Source organism: Lutra lutra, chromosome 11, assembly GCF_902655055.1.
Source record: "Lutra lutra chromosome 11, mLutLut1.2, whole genome shotgun sequence".
Lineage (NCBI taxonomy): Eukaryota > Metazoa > Chordata > Mammalia > Carnivora > Mustelidae > Lutra > Lutra lutra.
The window spans coordinates 91111924-91132436 of NC_062288.1; the positions used below are offsets into that span (position 1 = coordinate 91111924).

The 20513-nt window shown below is 39.7% G+C and overlaps 1 protein-coding gene across 1 annotated transcript in view; it reads left to right on the forward strand.

Moving 5' to 3' along the window:
• Nucleotides 1–20513, forward strand: part of NUP205 (nucleoporin 205) — an 85444-nt gene that overhangs the window by 58460 nt on the left and 6471 nt on the right. Inside the window, 8 exon segments of the mRNA XM_047694905.1 lie at nt 2879–3027; nt 4960–5151; nt 6040–6161; nt 7988–8126; nt 10836–10962; nt 16186–16262; nt 18892–19020; nt 19246–19372. Coding sequence (XP_047550861.1) covers nt 2879–3027; nt 4960–5151; nt 6040–6161; nt 7988–8126; nt 10836–10962; nt 16186–16262; nt 18892–19020; nt 19246–19372 — 1062 coding nt within the window.

The window sequence follows — 20513 nt, forward strand, 5'->3', positions numbered from 1 at the left end:
GTGGTTTTCGTTTGTTAAAAGATTTTATTTATTTATTTGAGAGAGAGACAATGAACAGGGCAGAGGCAGAGGGAGAAGCAGACTTCCCACTGAGCAGGGAGCCTGATGGAGACTCAATCCTGGGACCCTGAGATCATGATCTGGGCCAAAGGCACACGCTTAACCGACTGAGCCACCCAGCTGCCCCAGCCATTTTAAATTATTTAGAAAAGTGATACAGGGGCGCCTGGGTGGCTCAGTGGGTTAAGCCGCTGCCTTCGGCTCAGGTCATGATCTCAGGGTCCTGGGATCGAGTCCCGCGTCGGGCTCTCTGCTCGGCGGGGAGCCTGCTTCCCTTCCTCTCTCTCTGCCTGCCTCTCTGCCTACTTGTGATCTCTGTCTGTCAAATAAATAAATAAAATCTTAAAAAAAAAAAAAGTGATACAAAGTTGGTATTTAGAAAAGTTTGTATGGCAGTAATTTATAAGGTATGTTGGAAGAAGGGATGGTTTGGTGTATAAGAAACTAACTTGATAGTTTCTAATGAACGAATTTCTCCAAAAATGAAGATCGGAAAGAAAGTTTTAATCTTATTTCTAGGTGGTAGTGTTAATAGTATGTGGAACTTGGAGACCTTATTCAAATTTGAAAACAAAAATCAAGTTATTACTTTGATACCTAGTCGGCTGTAAAGCACTGCTTTCAGTTTTCACCGTGAGGCCCTCGGGGTTCTTACAGGGGTCTCGGGTTATGTGGAAGAGTCTCCGGAGTCATGTTTCAGCGGCCCTCTGCCCTCATTTCAGCCATGTTTGAAATATGCAGTTTGTAGCTAAAACAAACTTAAAAGTGGTGGCTTTCAGACTTTTACTCAAAACCTTTATTCAAACAGAAATTCGTGTGAAATAGAAAAGGTACCATAGACTGGGTTTTTTCCACACCCATCCTGAGGACAGCTGGTGGCATCCCTGGGGCAAGGTTCTGAACTTTAAGCTGTTAGTCCATCAGTAATATTGGTGCTACCGTGCTAGCCACTGGGCTAAATACTAGGAGACCAGTGGTAGACAACACAGAATCCCACTGTAATATCACCTGAGGTCCTGGTAAGTAAGTACTAGACAGAAAATACAATAGAACTGTGATGTGTTTGTGTGTAGTAGTGTAGGGAGTGTTGGATGTAGTTGAGAAGTGACATTAGAGTTTGGAATGATGAAGAGGAGGCAGCCATGCTGAGATCTGAGGAAAACCATGAGAAATCAAAGTGTACGAGATCCTGAGGCCAAAGTGGTAAATTTCAGAAACATAAAGGCTTGTGTGGTGGCAGCTAGTGGGAGAGGCGAAGAGTGGAAAGTGAGGCTGAGAAGTAGATGGGACCATATGACCTAAGGGAGTGACATTGAGAAACGTAAAAACCATACCCTCCTTTGACACTATTTGAAATTAAAAATAACTATAACAAATAAAATTCATAGTAGAGCTGAAAATATTTTAGGGAAAAAATATTAAAACTGAAAGTTTGGGGACGCCTGGGTGGCTCAGTTGGTTAAGCAGTTGCCTTCGGCTCAGGTCATGATCCCAGCATTCTGGGATCGAGTCCCACATTGGGCTCCTTGCTCGGCAGGGAGCCTGATTCTCCCTCTGCCTCAGCTGCCACTCTGTCTGCCTGTGCTCAGTCTCACTCGGCTCTTTCTCTGACAAATAAATAAATAAACTCTTAAAAAAAAAAACAAAAAACTGAAAGTTTGCCTGCTGCAAACTTTATAATGGAATGTAGGCCCAATGTGGGTTAACTTTTATTTTTCGTGATTAATCCTGCTTCATTTTTACTCTCCATTCTGATCAGTTAATCTGGAGAACTTTTCTTTAATTTTAAAACAGCTGCTAGGTAGTAGATGGAAAAAAATCACAAGATTGGTTTCAAATACAGGTCATGGCTTTATGTAATATATTTTTGAAACTTCTGGAAGGTTACATGAATCTTGTGTAAGATGTATGATGTATGATGTATGATCATATCTTTAAGATACAGGTTATACTCTTTCTTTTAATAAGTATTTCAATTACAAAATATAAAAGAATAAAATTATCTTAATTTTTTGGGAAGTAGATACTGGTCTACGTTGTACCTGATTTTTTTTTTTTAAAGATTTTATTTATTTATTTGACAGAGAGAGATCACAAGTAGACGGAGAGGCAGGCAGAGAGAGAGAGGGAAGCAGGCTCCCTGCTGAGCAGAGAGCCTGATGTGGGACTCGATCCCAGGACCCTGAGATCATGACCTGAGCCGAAGGCAGCGGCTTAACCCACTGAGCCACCCAGGCGCCCTGTACCTGATTTTTTTAGCCACATTTTTTTTTTTTTTAAGATTTTATTTATTTATTTGTCAGAGAGAGAGAGAGAGAGAGAGAGAGAGCACAGGCAGACAGAGTGGCAGGCAGAAGCAGAGGGAGAAGCAGGCTCCCCACAGAACAAGGAGCCCGATGTGGGACTCGATCCCAGGACGCTGGGATCATGACCTGAGCCGAAGGCAGCGGCTTAACCAACTGAGCCACCCAGGCGTCCCTTTAGCCACATTTCTCATAGATCTCAATAAAGGATGAAAATAGATTGGTTAGCAGAATAAACACAGGGTATTGGTTCTCTTGTACTCTTATAATTCATCTTGATTTCTTTAAGAATAACTAGTCTTTCCTTTTCCTAATACCATTGGTATCTTAGTGTACATACATGTAATGTGTGCGTTGGGTCCTTGAAGTTCGCCTGCCTGGATCCTTTGGTTGGTGGGCCTATGGGTACATGCAGTAATGGAGGGATTTTTTTTCTTGTGTGTATGAGTTGTACTCAGTTACCAAACTGTTTTTTATTGGAATATTTTCAATGTTTTCTTTTATAACCCTATTAGCCAAGAAAACCATGTGGGAAAGGCTGACAGCCCCTGAAGATGTATTTAGTAAATTACAGCGAGAAAACATAGCCATCATTGAGAGCTACGGTGCTGCGCTCATGGAAGTGGTCTGTCGAGATGCCTGTGATGGTCATGAGATTGGAAGGGTACAGTAACTCTATTTAGTAGAATGATTGAATAAGTGTTTTGACTTACTAAGGTATAAACTGAATCAACTTTTCAAATGCATGTTGCATATTGAGAATTGTTTTCTATTAATATATTTTAGTGAATTTTCTTACTTGCTATGATTTGGAATTTCTGTTGTTTATTCGTATGTTTTAATTCTGTTCAGAAATCTCAGTTTGTTCAAAATTTTCCCTCAGAATAATCTTTCTGCTGATTGTGAGATTGGCTCTACACTGTTAGAAATGCTGCTTAAGGAAGATCTTTGGTTAAGAGAATGCTGGAGGCACAGCTTTTATACTGAATATATCTTTCTTACATTTATATTTCTTTTAAAATATTGTGTCATACTGGTGATAATGCAGTGAGAAAATGACTTCCTGCTAGTGGAGAATTTCATAGCCTCTGAATCATATACAAGTGATCCTTGAACAATATGGGTTTGAACTCCATGGGTCCACTTATACACAGATTTGTTTGTTTGTTTGTTTGTTTTAAAGATTTTATTTATTTGAGAGAGACAGAGAGCCTGTGAGAGGGGAGGTCAGAGGGAGAAGCAGACTCCCCACTGAGCAGGGAGCCCGATATGGGACTCCATCCTAGGACTCCAGGATCATGACCTGAGCTGAAGGCAGTCGCTTAACCAACTGAGCCACCCGTCCATCCTTACACACAGATTTATTTTGACAAATAGAGTACGGCACTGTAAATGTATTTTCTCTTATTATGATTTTTTAAAAAAGACTTTATTTATTTATCTTACAGAGAGAGTGAGAGACAGAGAGAGCACATGAGCAGGAACGAGAAGGCAGAGGGAGGGAGAGGGAGAAGGAGAGGAAGACGCAGACTCCCTGCTGAGCAGGGATCCTAATGCTGGGCTTGATCCCAGGACTCTGGGATCATGACCTGAGCTGAAGGCAGATGCTTAACTGACTGAGCCACCCAGGAGCTCCCTTCTTACGATTTCCTTAATAACATTTTCTCTTGTCTAGCTTTATTGGAATAATACAGTATATGGTACATAGAACATAAAAAACATATGTTAATTTACTGTTTTTTGTTTTAATCTACTGTTTATATTACCAGCAAGGCTTCTGGTTAACAGTAGGCTGTTAGTAATTAAGGCAGTGGGGATTCTTAAGTTACACGTGGATTTTCCACTGTGCTCCTAACCCTTGTGTTGTTCAAAGGTCAACTGTGTTTGAAGACTGTGGGAAATGAGATTTTAAGAAATAGGATAAGATATAAACTATATAGTAAGTTCTCAATTATGTTGAAAAAGTTTAAGTGTTCTTATGCATTGAAAAAAAACTGGGGTATTTGGGTGACTCTGTTGGTTGGGCGTCTGCCTTCCACTTTCGTCATGATGCCAGGGTCCTGGGATCGAGCCCTGCATTGGGATACTTGCTCAGCGGGGAGCCTGCTTCTCTCTCTCCCCGTCCCTGCTCATGTTCTCTTTCTCATTCACTCGCTCTCTATCTCAAATAAATAAAATCTTAAAAAAACAAACAAACCCAAAAAACAAAAAGGAAAAGAAAAGAAAAAAGACTGGGAGGAGAGAGACCAAAAATGGATTAACAGTGTTTAAAACTCAGATCATGTATTTCTATATGCTTTTCTATATTTTCTAGGTTTCCTATAATGAACAATTAAAACTTCACAGTTAGGAAAAAAAAAGCTATTTTTAAAAGTCCCTTTCCTCCTTTTATTAATAAACCGAGATTCTGTATGCATGGATTCTCTGTATTCAGTTTCTCAAAACAAACAAACAAAACACAAAATAAGAAAATATTATTGTTAGCTACCATTCTCCTTGTAAGAAAAGTGCTAAGTATTTTCACATGAAGGCAGTTTCTGTCAATGATTCTGGTGGCCATCTTCATATTCCATACTGGGATTTGTTCTTCCCTCAGATGCTGGCACTGGCTCTTCTTGATCGGATTGTCTCCGTAGACAAGCAGCAGCAATGGCTTTTGTATCTTTCTAACAGTGGCTATTTGAAGGTGCTTGTGGACAGCTTGGTAGAAGATGACCATACTTTGCAGAGCTTACTAACTCCACAACCTCCCCTTTTAAAAGCCCTTTACACTTACGAATCCAAAATGGTAAGGCTTTATGTTCATTTGAAGTTAGATCAACAGCTCACTGCCTCTTAGAGCTGTAAATAGATTAAAGAACATTAGTGAGGTCACCATTTTGAATATTTCTGTCATGTAAGCTGTAATCATTTTAAGGAGTTTGAAATTTGGAACCGTGTTAGAAATACGTCTTCTAGGCCTGCTGACGTTGAGTTGAAGTGATCCTGAGAGGGTTGGTTGGGTCATGGAACCGCTACTCAGTCAGGTTGCTGATGATGGCAAATGATAGGACACTCAGTCCTGAGGAGAGCAATGAGCAAAATTGCCTCTTCACAATAAAATTCAGACCATTAGCTGCCTGGTGAACATTCTAGTATCGATGTGCTAGTTCTAGTTTAACACAGGATTTTCAGGACAGCATATAATCCATCATTTCCTTTCCTCCAAATTTGTTTTCTCTGTTCCCTCCTGGTTGAAAACCCTACCATCTCATAATAATAGGAGCACTAAAGGCTTAGATTCCTTATTAAGTTCTTTCCCTTCCTTTGTTTATTCAGTAAGTATTTATTAAATACCCATTACATGCCAGGTGTGGCACCAGGTACTAGAGATAGAGCTGTGGGCAAAACAGTCTTCCCTGCCCTCCCTGTGCGCACATGATGGTGAGAGAAACTCCGGTGGAGTCGAGTACTTACTTTCATGCAAAGCACTGGAGGCAGCACTTGAGATGTGTGGTGCCCTTCAGTCCTCACAGAATCCTGAGAAATGTAGTCTAATGTGCCCCTGCATAGCTAGCTCAGAGTGTTTCTTCAGTATGATCGAAGATCAGAAACGTGCTGGGAGAGAGTCTCATTTTTATCTGAGGCCCCTGGATATGATTTCTGTAATGATGTTTTTCCCTTTGTAACTTCTTAGGCATTTCTTACAAGAGTGGCTAAGATACAGCAGGGTGCTTTAGAGCTGCTGAGGTCTGGGGTGATAGTGCGACTGGCGCAGTGCCAGGTCTATGACATGCGCCCAGAGATGGACCCACAGAGGTAAGTGTCCCTACACGTTGGTGCTGTTTCCTTACTAATTCTTCACTGTAAAGGATCAGTGAGGAAAAAAGATATTCCAAACATAATTTTGCCATTGGTAAAATTTTGCCAATGATAACCCATTGGTTTATCATTCTGTTTGAGCAGTATTCTTTCATCTTGATGACTCTTTTTGGGTCCTCTGTCCCTGCCATTTACTAATAAATGGAAGTTGCTAGTGAGGGTAAAAGTAGGAGGGACCTAATTCTTTCCATTTTAGAGCAGTAATGTAAGAGGAAAATAGAGGATTTTATTAGTAAATGTTTTTCTTCTCAACTTTAGTGTTCCGTTCAATAGAACATATATTTTTAGGGGTGCCTGGGTACCCAGGTGACTGAGTATCTAACTGTTGATTTTGGCTTGGGTCATGATCTCAGGGTCCTGAGATCAAGCCCTGCATTGGCTCCAGAGGTCAGTTCGATATCTGCTTGAGATTTTCTCTCTCTGTCTACCCCTGACCCCCTCCCACTCATGCTCGCTCTCTTTCTTCAAAAAAAAAAAAAAAAAAAAGGGAACATTTATTTTTAGTTGTAGTGATTCTTTAAAGTATTATAGTGAAATTATAATTTGTTGTAGATTTCCTATTCCTGATGATTTGAATAGTATTTTATATTTTTCTTGTATCATTTTACCAACTCTGCACATTTGAAAACTTTTAGTCAAGCTATTTTTAAGTTTCAAGCTTTTTAACAGATATCAGTTCAGTTTGAATATGGGTTTGTTTTTTTTTTTTCCTCATTTTTTTCTACCTGGCTACAGTATTGTTAGCATACCCTCTTAGCAGTAAATAACACTTAGGTCAGTTTTACTAATTTTTGTCAAAAGATCCATTGCCAAATTGAATATTTGAGTATTTCAGGATTAACTGTAGAACTATTTTACCTCTAGCAAAGAAGTGTTTTTTTTTTCTTTTTATATTGCTTTCTGAAATCTTAAACATGAGAATTATTATTTTCCCCTTATGTAAAGAGGATTGAGTTAATTACATTCCTTAGCTATTGGCATCTAATCACTTGTCTGTGCAAAGCCTTTTTCTTATTTCTGTATTTTGCTTCCATTCCCTTCTCTTCAACAGGCAACCATTTTGTTTTGTTTAAAAATTTAAATATAAACATTTATAATAAATGATAGCTTATTAATACCTTATCTTAAAAGTGAAATTTTACAGCCTCATTCTAACTTTTTTTTAAAGTTTTTGTTTTTTTTAAAAGATTTCATTTATTTATTTGAGAGAGAGAGAGTGAGACAGAGAGCATGAGAGGGGAGGAGGTCAGAGGGAGAAGCAGACTCCCCGTGGTGCTGGGAACCCGATGTGGGACTCGATCATGGGACTCCAGGATTGTGACCTGAGCCAAAGGCAGTTGCTTAACCAACTAAGCCGCCAAGGTGCCTCTCATTTTAACTTTTTCAAATCTTGATTTATTAGTGTAATGGACAATGTGGACTCATTTCTGGCTCTGCGTATAGGAGAAGGAAATGTGGAGAAAATAAAGTTTTTATCTGTTTCTTGTTTGTAGTTTTTGTGGCCCACAGAAGCATTTAGAGTAGGATAAATATGTTGAAGTTCCAAGCATTGTCTTCAAATTGTACAGATTTTCTTTACCACAATTTTTCAGAATTGAAATAACTCCGTTTTTACTGTTGATACGGGATGCAGAGTTCTCCTTAGTAGCCTCACACCTTAATCAGGCACCTGTGATTGCTCGCCATGGAGATGGGCAGGAACTGTTAGCATCCCTTAACTCTTGGACTGTCGCTCTCTCCTTGTTGGGTGGAAATGAATGAAGCATGTTCGGCCTGAGAGACCCGCCAGTGTTCGTCCCCGCCCCAGTGGACCGCTACCGGCAGATTCTGCTCCCGGCGCTCCGCTTGTGCCAGGTCATCCTCACGTCCAGCACGGCCCAGCACTTACAGGCGGCGGGGCAGGTGAGAAGAGCCCTTGGGGTAGACGGTGTCGGTCCTCATTTTACCATTGCACAAACCCGAGCCATAGACCACGTCCGTGACTTGACCATACTGTCTGTGGCAGCCCTGGGTGTCGAAAACCAGCCCCTTGTACTTTGCTGTGAACTTCATTGACCCGCTCTTATTTGAATGAAACCCCACAGCGAAGAATAGAATAGTGATATGGAAAGCAAGATCTCTAAATTTGTTCTTCTGTAAAAGAAAGTGGTTATTGTGATAGGAAAAAACTGGCTTCTAAAATGTAATTTAACCAGAGATTTATTGAGAGGCCGTACACCATTTTAGGCCTTGCAGAAAATATGGAAGATAGATGATTATGGCCCATTGGGTTGTGATATTTAGAGAACGAATTGAGATAAGTGAATTTTCTAACTAATAAAAATTTTTTTCATTGAGCACCAGAAATCAGTTTTATTTTCATCCCTTTTCAATGAAACCTTTAAAAAAAAAACTTTGTTTCTTTAAACTAATAATATGTGTATAGTTTAGCCATTCACTGATGAGACTTACCATTAGGACTAGCAGATTTTGATTATACTGCTCTATTATTGTGACACCCCCAGGAACTGTGTCATACTTTATGGTAATTTTAGGTGCTCTCCCTGCCATCAGTCTTTGGCCTTATGTCACTGAGGTAGAATGCTGCTCTTTCTAGCATGGCCCCTTGTTTTATGCTGCTTTAGTACGTCCTGCCACTTCCATGTGTCCTTGGAGTCAGTTCTTTAAAACTCAGAAGACTTTCCTTGTCTTCTCCTTTATTGAGATTAAGATTTTTTTTTTTTATTAAGAAGTGGGACATTCTGATGATACAAGATTCTCTAATACCACTCTTGTACTGGCTGTGGCAGGATCCCCTGAGGAGCTTGTTTTAAAAATAGAAATTATTGAGGGGTGTCTGGGTGGCCCAGTCAGTTAAGTGTCCAACTTTTTTTTTTTAAATTAACATATAATGTATTATTTGCTTCAGTGGTACAGGTCTGTGAATCATCAGGCTTACACATTTCACAGCACTCACCATAGCATATACCCTCCCCAGTGTCCATAACCCAGCTACCCTATCCCTATCCCACCAACCCCCAGCAACCTTCAGTTTGTTTCATGAGATTAAGAGTCTCTTAATGGTTTGTCTTTCTCCCGATCTCATTTTATTTTTTCTCTCCCTACCCCCCATGCCCCATTTCCCTCCCTCCCTACCCCTGCCCTGCCTCTCAAATTCCTCATATCAGAGAGATCATATGATAATTGTCTTTCTCTGATTGACTTATTTCACTTAGCATTAATACCCTCTAGTTCCATCCATGTTGTTGCAAATGGCAAGATATCAGTTTTTTGATGGCTGCATAGTATGCCATTGTATATATGTACCACATCTCTATCCATTCATCTGTTGATGGACATCTAGATTCCTTACATAGTTTGGCTATTGTGGACATTGCTGCTATAAACATTCCGATGCACGTGCCCCTTTGGATCACTACATTTGTATCTTTAGGGTAAATACCCAGTAGTGCGATTGCTGGGTCCTAGGGTAGCTCTATTTTCAACTTTTTGAGGAACCTCTACACTGTTTTCCAGAGTGGCTGCACCAGCCTGCATTCCCACCAACAGTGTAGGAGGGTTCCCCTTTCTCTAAGCATCCAACTCTTGATCTCAGCTCTGGTCTTGATCTCACTGTTGCAAGTTCAAGCCCCACACTGGGACCCAGCATGGAGCCTACATTAAAAAAAAAAAAAAAAAAAAAAAAGATTGCAGAGTTCTATGTCCAACAGTTACGGGCTAAGGCCAGGAATCTGAATAAAAAATAAAAGGGGGCACAATTACTGAGTGATTCAGATGTTTGGCTTGTTTTGACATATTTCAGCCTTCAAGGCATTTATGATCTAGTTGAGAAGACATCACATGTAAAAATAATTGGATTCCTCCATGAAAGTACGCTTGAAAATGCCACAGTGGAAGGGCAGAGTTTAGAGGTCAGGATTTTTATCGTATTTGTGTTATATCAAAAGGAGAATTTAACAAAAACTTTTATGTGATTGTTTCTATGTCAGGCTAGTTAGATTTTCATAGAGCAACTTAAATTCAGGGAGTCATTTTTATCCCCACTCATTCTAAATTCCTGTTCTAGTTCCATTTAGATAAAAATAAACAAAATAAGGGTCAAGTAATAGTTTTCATATAGTAGTTGTAAGTTATATTATACTTTTCTACCCTAGCCTCTAAGTACAGTAATTTCTTTTTTTTTTTTTTTAAAGATTTTATTTAATTTTTTGACAGAGAGAGATCACAAGTAGGCAGAGGCAGGCAGAGAGAGAGAGAGGGAAGCAGGCTCTCCACTGAGCAGAGAGCCCGATGCGGGGCTCGGTCACAGGACCCTGAGATCATGACCTGAGCCGAAGGCAGTGGCTTAACCCACTGAGCCACCCAGGCGCCCAGTACAGTAATTTCTAAAAGCTGAAATCATCTTTGGTTTTCTTTTGCATTTTAGGTAAATGTTTGCTTCTTGAGGAAATAAACTCTATAAATGCAGAAGACAGTCACTTATATTACGTTCACTGTAATTCATGACATCAAATTTGGTGCTTCGGCTTTATTAAAAAGATGAATTACAGATGTAGAAAAAATGTGCTCGTCTTGACCTCCCTTTTTTCTGTTTCTCCTCCCTTGGCTCAGGTGCTGCAGTTTCTCATTTCCCATTCGGATACCATCCAAGCGATCCTGCGCTGTCAGGACGTGAGCGCTGGCTCCTTGCAGGAACTGGCTCTGCTGACAGGAATTATAAGTAAAGCAGCCCTTCCTGGTGAGTTGATTATGTTGAACAGACTTTGAATAATTCTCTACAGACTGACATATACTTCATAGAATGAAGTTTTTATGGCTTTGCAGTACATAGGACTTATTGAAATTGGTACTAACAGAGTTAACTGCCTTTTTTTTTTTTTAAAGATTTTATTTATTTATTTGAAGGAGAATGAGTGATAGAGAGCATGAGAGAGGAGAAAGTCAGAGGGAGAAGCAGACTCCCCAAGGAGCGGGGAGCCCGATGCGGGACTCGGGATCATGATCTGAGCCGAAGGCAGTTGCTCAACCAACTGAGCCACTGAGGCGCCCAGCCTTTTTTTTTTTTTTTTTTTAAATTAGTAAGTTTATATGTATAAGATGATATATGATCATACCAAAAATTCAGAAAGTTCAAGAAAATAATTAATACTCAAAACCTCACTGCCTGGAAATTAGCAAGTGTTTTTTTTCAATCCTTGTGCTGCTGAAGCAAGCACAGAATCATCACATGTTAACATTTGGTGAGTGGCTTCTCAGACATTGTTTTTTGATTATGCATGTACAGGAGAGACAGGGACATCCTGAGGTGACTTATGAGAACAAGATTACCTCTTATGTGCAGTTTAAGAAAGCTATTTAGTTCTGGGGTGCCTGGGTGGCTCAGTCGTTAAGGATTTGCCTTCAGCTTAGGTCGTGGTCCTGAGGTCCTGGGATTGAGCCCCAGGTCAGGCGCTCGCGCTCGCTCGCGCTCTCTCTCTCTCTCTCTCTCTCTCTCGCTGTCAAATAAATAAATAAAACCTTTAAAAAACAAGAAACTATTTAAATTTATGTGAACTTAACAGATTAAAGAATTAATTGAAGAGACTCTGAAAACATTGCTGAATTCCAGAGAAGTGTTTCTTCACTCAGAGCATAAGAGCTCTTAGCTCTTTTTTTTTTTTAAAGATTTTATTTATTGGAGAAAGAATTAGAGCAGGGGAGAGGAAGGGAGTGCTTGTGAGCAGGGGGAGGGGCAAGGAGATTGCACTAAGCACAGAGCTGGTGCTGGAGCCCATTGCCTGGGCTAGATCTCAGGACCCTGAGTCGAACACTTAACCAGCTGAGCCACACAGGCGTCCCTATCTATTGGTATTTTTAATTTGTACTGAGGTCCCTTCTCCCAAGAAAAAGTATGTTATGCTCCCTGAATACTCTAATGTTAATGAATGTCTAAAAGTTGCCTTTATTCGTGAATGATGGCATGGCTGATTATGATTTTATTTACCTCAGAACTTGTAGCTCTTATTTACTAAGCATAATGTGCCAAGTACTTATTTTAAACACTTAGTATATTTATTTATTCCTCACAACAGCCTGACGAGATTATTTTCCACATTTTACAACTAACGAGAACAAGATTACCTCTCACGTGCAGTTTAAGAAAGCTATTTAGTTTTGGGGTGCCTGGCACAGAGAGTCACAGAGAGGTTGCCTTGTCCAAAGTCACATGGATAATACTGGTGGTGTGGTTTCCCAGCCAGTATGGCTTCTGAGCCTGTGCTGTGAACTTGTAGGCTATACTACCTCCATTTTTAACCTATTGCCAAGTCCGAGGCCAGCCCGTGATTCTGCTCCCCACAACCCCAATATGTTTTTCTCTCCATGGGGTATCAGTGCTTGGGCCCTTTTGTACTGGGAGAGGAAGAGTGTTTGGCAGGGCGGAGTGCAGTGCCTGGGGAAGCACTGGGAGCCCCTGCTTATTCGGATGAAAGCGCAGCTTCCACTCCTCGTAGTCGTGGTGTATCTCAGTCCTGTGTGCTTGTTAGGCTCATTTCCCCAGCTCATCCCAGTGTCTTCAGATGAAACCAGTCAGGTCATCCTTCTTACCTCTACTAAGGTCCCACGGTGCTTTGTAATGGTTTTCCTCCTAACGGGTTTCCCTTGATTTCTTGCCTAATTACTCTAAAAGATTTCTCTGCAAATTGAAGAGTCTTCATGAGAATTTGCAAGAGTTTTTGGTTTATCTTCTTTCCTTCACTTCATCTGAGGAGTGGAATAAGGGTCATGAAGCTGAATAATGCTACTTACTTCACCAGAATTTTCTCTTATTTTTTCCTTTGCCATCACCATTTTTCAGTGTTTACATAAGTCCCCCACCGCCACCCCCTTTTGGCGAATTTCATTCATTTTGTAGGTTGATGACAGGGGAGACATTCTTTATTTTTTTTACATTTTATTTATTTGAGGGAGAGAGAGAGAGAGAGCAGGAGGGAGAGGTAGAGAGGGAGAAACAGATTCCTTGCTGAGCAGGCAGCCTGATGCGGGACTTGATCCCTGGATCCTGGGATCATGACCTGAGCCAAAGGCTCAGACACTTAACTGACTGAGCCGCCCAGGTGCCCCAAGAGGGACATTCTATGATGCTGCTTCATTCTATGATACTACTTCATTCAGCACCAAAAGTGCTGAGTTAGGATAAAAGAGAATTTATCATATCCTCTGGTAAGATCATTTTATTCATGAAGTCTCCTGTCATTAAATTTTTTAAATGCCTAAAATTTTTGCATTTTGCTTAATAGCATCATTTGACTCTGTTAGGGTATTAAGATTGTATTCAGAAAAGCAGGGTTTTATTTTTAACATGCTGATGATAAATTCAAACAAAATAAAAGAACAGAGTGAAAATACCATAACTGGCAGTTCCTGTTCTCTAAAAGAAATCAGTTATCAATTTATTTTTCTAGACATTTCTATGCATATGGTATAAAACTGTCACCTCCCTACACAAATGAAATCATACTATACACACTGCTCTGTAACTTTTTTCCAGATCTTTTCTCATCATCACATAGAGTTCCTACCTCATTTTAAAAAATTGGCTGCATAATTCTCCAGTTATGAGAGCTAACCAGATCTTTATTGTTTAACCATATCCCTGTAACATGTTGACTGTTCCCAGTCTTTTTTTAAATTTCCAGAAGTGTGGCATTTAATAACTGTGTGTGTGTCTATTTGTACACATATGTGTTTTTGTAGATTTGAGCTTGTCGGCTTGATAAATTTCTGACAGTGCTTGGTCTGAAAATATATATACTTAAAACTTTTTTGAAAATAATGCCAAATACCCTCCCAGATTTTTTTCAACAAACTTTTAACAATTTTAACTTCTATCAACCCTACACTGCAGTTTAACCCTTGATGATGTATTATTTTGTATTCTCCCATAATTTTGCTATATATATTTTTTATCTTAAATGCTCCCATTAAATTATAAGCCCATTTATAACTGTGTCCCCTGTATTGCCTCGCCTTATCCTGGGTGTGTCTTACCTCCTCAAATACTTGTGAGCAGGTTAATTTTTTTCTAGGACCCACAAATATTCTAGAAAGTGTTTTGGAGTAGAGACTGATACAAATGGTACATAGAGGACTCAACTGATACTTAGTAGAAGGGTCTTATGGAAACTGAGAATTGGTAGTCTTTTTTTTTTTTTTAAGATTTTTATTTTATTTTATTTTTACTTATTTTTTTAAAAGATTTTATTTATTTGAGAGAGAGAGAGAGAGAGGGAGAGAGCACCAGAGCGGGGAGGGTCAGAGGGAAAAGGAGGCTCCCCACCAAGTGGGGAGCATGATGTGGGACTTGATCCTGGGACTCAGGGTCATGACCTGGGTGGAAGGCAGACATTTAACCGACTGAGCCACCCAAGTGCCCTAAGATTTAATTTTTTTTTAGAGTTTATTTATTTATTTGACAGCAGAGATGGTAAGTAGGCAGAGAGGTAGGCAGAGAGTGAGAGGGAAGCAGGCTCCCCACTGAGCAGAGAGCCTGATGCGGGGTTTGATCCCAGGACCCTGAGATTATGACCTGAGCTGAAGGCAGAGGCTTTAACCCACTGAGCCACCCAGGCAGGCGCCCCTAAGATTTGACTTTTAAGTAATCTCTATACCCAGTGTGGCGCTTGAACTCACAACCTCAAGATCAAGAGTTGTGTGCTCCACTGACTGAGCCAGCCAGGCGCCCTAAGTAGTCTTTTTAAACAGAGGCAGCAGGTGGAAAAAAAGAACTGGGGAATAGCAGCACATGTTGCAGAGATCAGAAAGTTTGAGGACAAAGAGGAAAAAGCCTGCATTCCATGATAGTGTTAGATACACAATCCAGCTTTCAAGGGATAGGATGGGAAGAGAAGGGCTTAAAGTTGTAAGCAGCAAATGTGGAAAAAATATTTCAAGAATTTTATATTAACCAGGTTTTTCCTTGTCTTTGTTTTGTTTTGGAGTACAAAGGAGACCTGGACATATTTTCAAATAGTGAGGAAAAATCCTCTGTGGCAGGATAGATTTTGGTAAGCTGGGAAAGAAGGGGATTCTGGGAGCAGACTCGCAGAGGAGGTAGAGGCGGGAAGGGATAGAGAATGAGGCACAGGTGAGGTACAGTGAGCCAGCGTGTGTATTTTCTATAGGTTTTTGTGAGGTCATGGGCTGAAAAATCTGGAAAGAGGAGGTCTTGTTTTTGTGAGTAGCAAAGGATAAGGTTCTGGGTTATATGCTCTGGAGTGGATGCTTGGAAGTTAGACCTGAGTTAAAGGGATTGTGCAAACAGAAAGTTAGGGTGACTGGGACAGGTGCAGGTGATCCTCAGCGTGACGACAGCCATGGAACAAAGAAGAAGCCAGTGTGGGTTTGCTTGGAGGCCTCGATAGAAATGAAGGTTTTTTTCCTGATAGCTTTTTTTTCCCTCATAGTTTTTTTCCTATGAGAGGTTGATCACTTTGATTTAAGAATTTTGTAGTAAGTCTAAACAAGCTGAATAGGAACTTTTTTATGTATATGCAAACTGTACTTTGCTTAAGGGAAATGAAAAAAAATTAAATGATACAGTACCTAGGAGAGTTAAATGAAAAAGGAAATGTATTTCGTTATCAGCATTTTATATCCTAAACTCTTTCATGACAAAGTAATTTACTGCTGAGTTTAGAAAATTTTAACTTTTATGGTTATAAATAAAAAGTGATATTTATGCCAAAACCTTTAAAAAGTACCTTTTAAAATTATGAATTCAGTCTAGATTTAAGTTGCATATAAATGAACAATTGGTGAACTTCCAGTCTTTGTGAAGTTGTATTTCCCAGAGCTTCTTCATGGCAAGTCTCTGTTCTTATACATAGGGAATATAAAATGCTAGAACCACTCTTCCTGGTCTTTTAATGTTTTTATTTTGTTGATTATAAAACTGTATTTAAAAGCATTCCAAATTTTATAGGTATATTAAATGAACTTGATGTTGATGTAAATGAAGGATCTCTAATGGAGCTTCAGGGACATATTGGAAGATTCCAGGTAACTGATTCTGACTTCTTTAAAGAGTAGTTCCTAAAAGACTTACAGTAAAATACAGAAGTCCTCTCATTCATCCTCCCTGTTCTGCTTCCTGGATTTGGGCAAACCCTCTTGATGGGTTTTAATTGATTTTGTGGTGTATCAAAATAATGTGTTTATTTTCTAATTTTAGGAATGATCTGTTGATTTCCCATTGAGGAGGATGAGACCTTAGATCCCTTTTGTCCTTTTCTTCCACTGTATAATATGGACGTTTCTCACAACACTGTCCCCCGCCCCCCACTGAAATGCAACATAATTACATCATAATTTTAATTAGATCAGCACTTGTCATTTATGATTAAGAATAGGTGATAGGGGGCTCCTGGGTGGCTCAGTGGTTAAAGCCTCTGCCTTTAGCTCAGGTCATGATCCTAGGGTCCTGGAATCGAGCCCCACATAGGCTCTCTGCTCGGCAGGGAGCCTGCTTCCTCCTCTCTCTCTGCCTGCCTCTCTGCCTGCTGGTGATCTCTGTCAAATAAATAAATAAATAAATCTTAAAAAAAAAAAAAAAAAAGAATGGGTTATCACCCATGTTTACTTTTAAGTGCAACATTATGTTTTCCCTAGAGTGAGTAGTTGGGGGTTTTTTTGTTTGCTTGGCTTTTTTTTTTTTTTTTTTTTTTTAAGATTTTATTTACTTATTTGACAGAGAAAGAGAGAGCAAGCACGCAGGGGGAGCAGCAGAAGCAAACTCCCCACCAAGCAGGGAGCCTGATGATGCGGGCTCGATCCCAGGACCCTGGGATCATGACCTGAGCTAAAGGCAGACACTTAACTGACTGAGCCTCTCCGGCACCCCTATTTGCTTGGTTTTTATATAGTTAGTTCTAATTTATTCACAGGCTGTCTTCCAGTTATGTAATCTCCCTTTAATATATTCAAACATATTGTCAACTAAATATGTATTGTCTTTGTGGGAGCCTCCTGGCCTGCTTTGATCTGAATAGCTTCACTTTTGATTGGCTTCAGAAAATTGTATTTATATATTAGAATTTATATTTCATTGTTTTTGATACGGTGATTTTCTTAACCAGTTCTCTCTTTTTTTTTTTTTAATTTATTTGACAGACAGAGATCACAAGCAGGCAGAGAGGCAGGCAGAGAGAGGGGGGGAAGCAGGCTCCCTGCCGAGCAGAGAGCCCGATGTGGGGCTCGATCCCAGGACCCTGAGATCATGACCTGAGCTGAAGGCAGAGGCTTTAACCCACTGAGCCACCCAGGCGCCCCACCAGTTCTCTTTTTGTGAACTGTTTTTTCAGGTTTCCAAAAGAAAACAGTTGCTGTCAGCATTTTTGTGTACAAATTTTTGAGCTATAGATTAGATAAACTAACTGGTCTTGCTGGGTCCAAGGATGCACACACAGGACATGTTGAGCCATTATCAAACTCTGAAAAGGGTTGCACTCTCACCAGCAAAACCCAAATACTCTGCTTTTTTTTCCTCTTCTCTTTTTTTTGTCTTCTATTGACAAAATAAATTTATATTGTCTTTTTAATACGTTTTGCCTTATCCAGTCTTACTATGTAAACTAACATCAGTTTATGTAGGCTGTATTATATATCTGTGTATGTCTGTGTACATGGGTGTGTGTGAGATACCAGGTTTTTTTTTAATTTTTTAAAAGATTTTATTTATTTATTTGACAGACAGAGATCACAAGTAGGCAGAGAGGCAGGCAGAGAGAGAGGAGGAAGCAGGCCCCCTGCTGAGCAGAGAGCCCGACTTGGGGCTCGATCCCAGGACCCTAGGATCACTGAGCTGAAGGCAGAGGCTTTAACCCACTGAGCCACCCAGGCACCCCGAGATACCAGTTTTTAAAGTACAAAACATGTTTTTGTTGTCCCCTTACTATGTGCAGAGCACTGTATACAGGTGTAAATATGATTCATTCATTGTCTCAGATAATCCTGACCACAATCTCTTAGAGTAGGAATCGCTGTTTACGCCCTGGGAATGTGAGCATTGAGGTTTGTGGAGGTTGAGTAACCTGTTGGTTACCAATTGTGAAAAGCTTATCTTTTCCTTCCAAGAACCTTAGGAAAAATTAAATTGTCAGGTGAAAAGTACCAACATTTCAAGCAGATGACATTTTCATTTATCTGCCAAGGCTCCCTGTGTATTCCCACCCTCTTATGAAGTCCCCAGAAGTGGCCCTAGGAGAAGCAGCCTTTAAACTTGAGCCTTCTTAGACAAAATGGTCATGGACGTGCTTGTGACATGGTGTCGTCTATTTGCCATCTCATTTTCCTTCTCATTGTTTATCAACTTATGTTCATTTAATGGGTATCTTCCAAGGAATTATTGGTGTGATAACAGAATATTCTTTGGCTAATGCTTATGGTGTAATGGGGATTAATTGCTAAAAAAAATGGTGTTCATAAGTTGACTGCCGAGCAAATGGCAGTTGCAATGAGGCTAATTTTAATAGGGCTAACTTCAGTTGCCTCAGTTGGAAGTAAGAAATCAGACTCCTTAAAGCGATTTTTACTCCCTGATGAGTTTTTCTTTTTTATATCCCTCAAAGAGAGGTCACTAATTTTAGACATATCCCATTATATATGAATAAAATCTCTTTCTCTTTCTCAGCGCCAGTGTTTAGGACTTCTAAGCCGCTTTGGGGGCTCTGACAGACTGCGTCAGTTTAAATTTCAAGATGATAATGTGGAGGGAGATCGAGTGAGCAAGAAAGATGAGCTCGAACTAGCCATGCAGCAGGTAAGAAAGAAGGGTGGGCATCGTGTATCTGTTATTGAACATTTGTGTGTTTTCAGAAGCAAAATAACAGATGGGCAGATGGGAGTAATTTTGCAAATTGATTTAGAACTTTGTTGTAATTTTACAAAATGATCAGTAACTTTGTTCTCCTCCAAATCTGGAGTTCGATGATATTTGGGCATTTGGGGAACTAATATTTTTGTTACTGTTATTCTTCCTTCGTAGATCTGTGCCAATGTCATGGAATATTGCCAGTCACTCATGCTACAGATCTCCCCCACATTTCAACAGGCTGTGTGTCTCTTCACCCCCAGCCTGTCAGAAACCATTAACAGAGATGGACCCCGGCAAGGTGAGCCTGTTTCTTTCTTTATGTATTTGAGGATTAAGTTTTCTTCTGTATTCTGTATTTTTTCTGTATTTCTGTATTCTGTAATTAAGACAAAATCTAGTTGGCTCCAGTGAGACACAGGTTTTTTCTTTATATGTAATTAGTGGGAAAATTTGTAAATGACTTTAAGAAGGCTCAGTAAGGCGGTAGTGTTGTCAGTCCCATGCATAAGCTAGAGAGCCCGAGAGGACAGAAAGTCAAGATTTTCTGAGGATAAGTTTAGAAAAGCTTTGTGGGGAGAGTATGGTTTTGAATAGTACTTGAGACCCCAAAGAAAGGCTCTAAGATTGGTGAGTAAGCTAGCTGGGTGAGAAATGTACAAATGTAACAGACGGTTTATGTGTGAAATCATGTTGAGCTGAATGCAGTGTCTAAATTGGGTCCTGTAGTATAGCCCCAAATTTCTATACCACAGCAAAGTAAAATGTAGGTGCTAAGTAGATGCCAAGTAAATGTAGATGACACAGTCTGTAACTTCCTAAGGACATAATAGGCGAGATCTGGAAAGTGACGGCTATGGGCTGATTAAAGCTGTTATCCCGTGGGAGACTCAGAAGACAAAGCCCATTCAGATCTTAGTGGTTCTTGGTAATGTAATGCACTGCTGCTCATTTCCAGAAGCTTTTTGTGTGAGGTTTCTGAACATCATTTTGTCACATTTTCATCTTCTTCAAGATCTTATTTTCTCTGAAAATTACTTAATCACATAAAATATTTAATAGAATGATATTATGAAAAACATATTAGCTTAATAGCATATAACCACTGTCTCGCGTAAATGGTGCCGAAAACTGTTTGTGTGACTCTATTATAAAGTATCGAAGGAGGCCCTTTTCTTCTCCCTTGAATCTTATAACATTTTAAAACAAATTTAACCTCATAACATTTTCAAATGAAATTGTAGTTTTGTCATCTGTTCTTCAAAAACATTAATTATATGCTAATAATGTATCAGTAGTAATTATTAACAGTTCATTCGGTTTCTTCTCACTTTGAGCCAGTCTTTCACATACGAAGTCATTCTTAGATCTTTAATACTTGATGGTGAACTTTATGAAGCCTTACATACTGGTCTTCATTTTTCCTCAGACTTTTTAGAGAC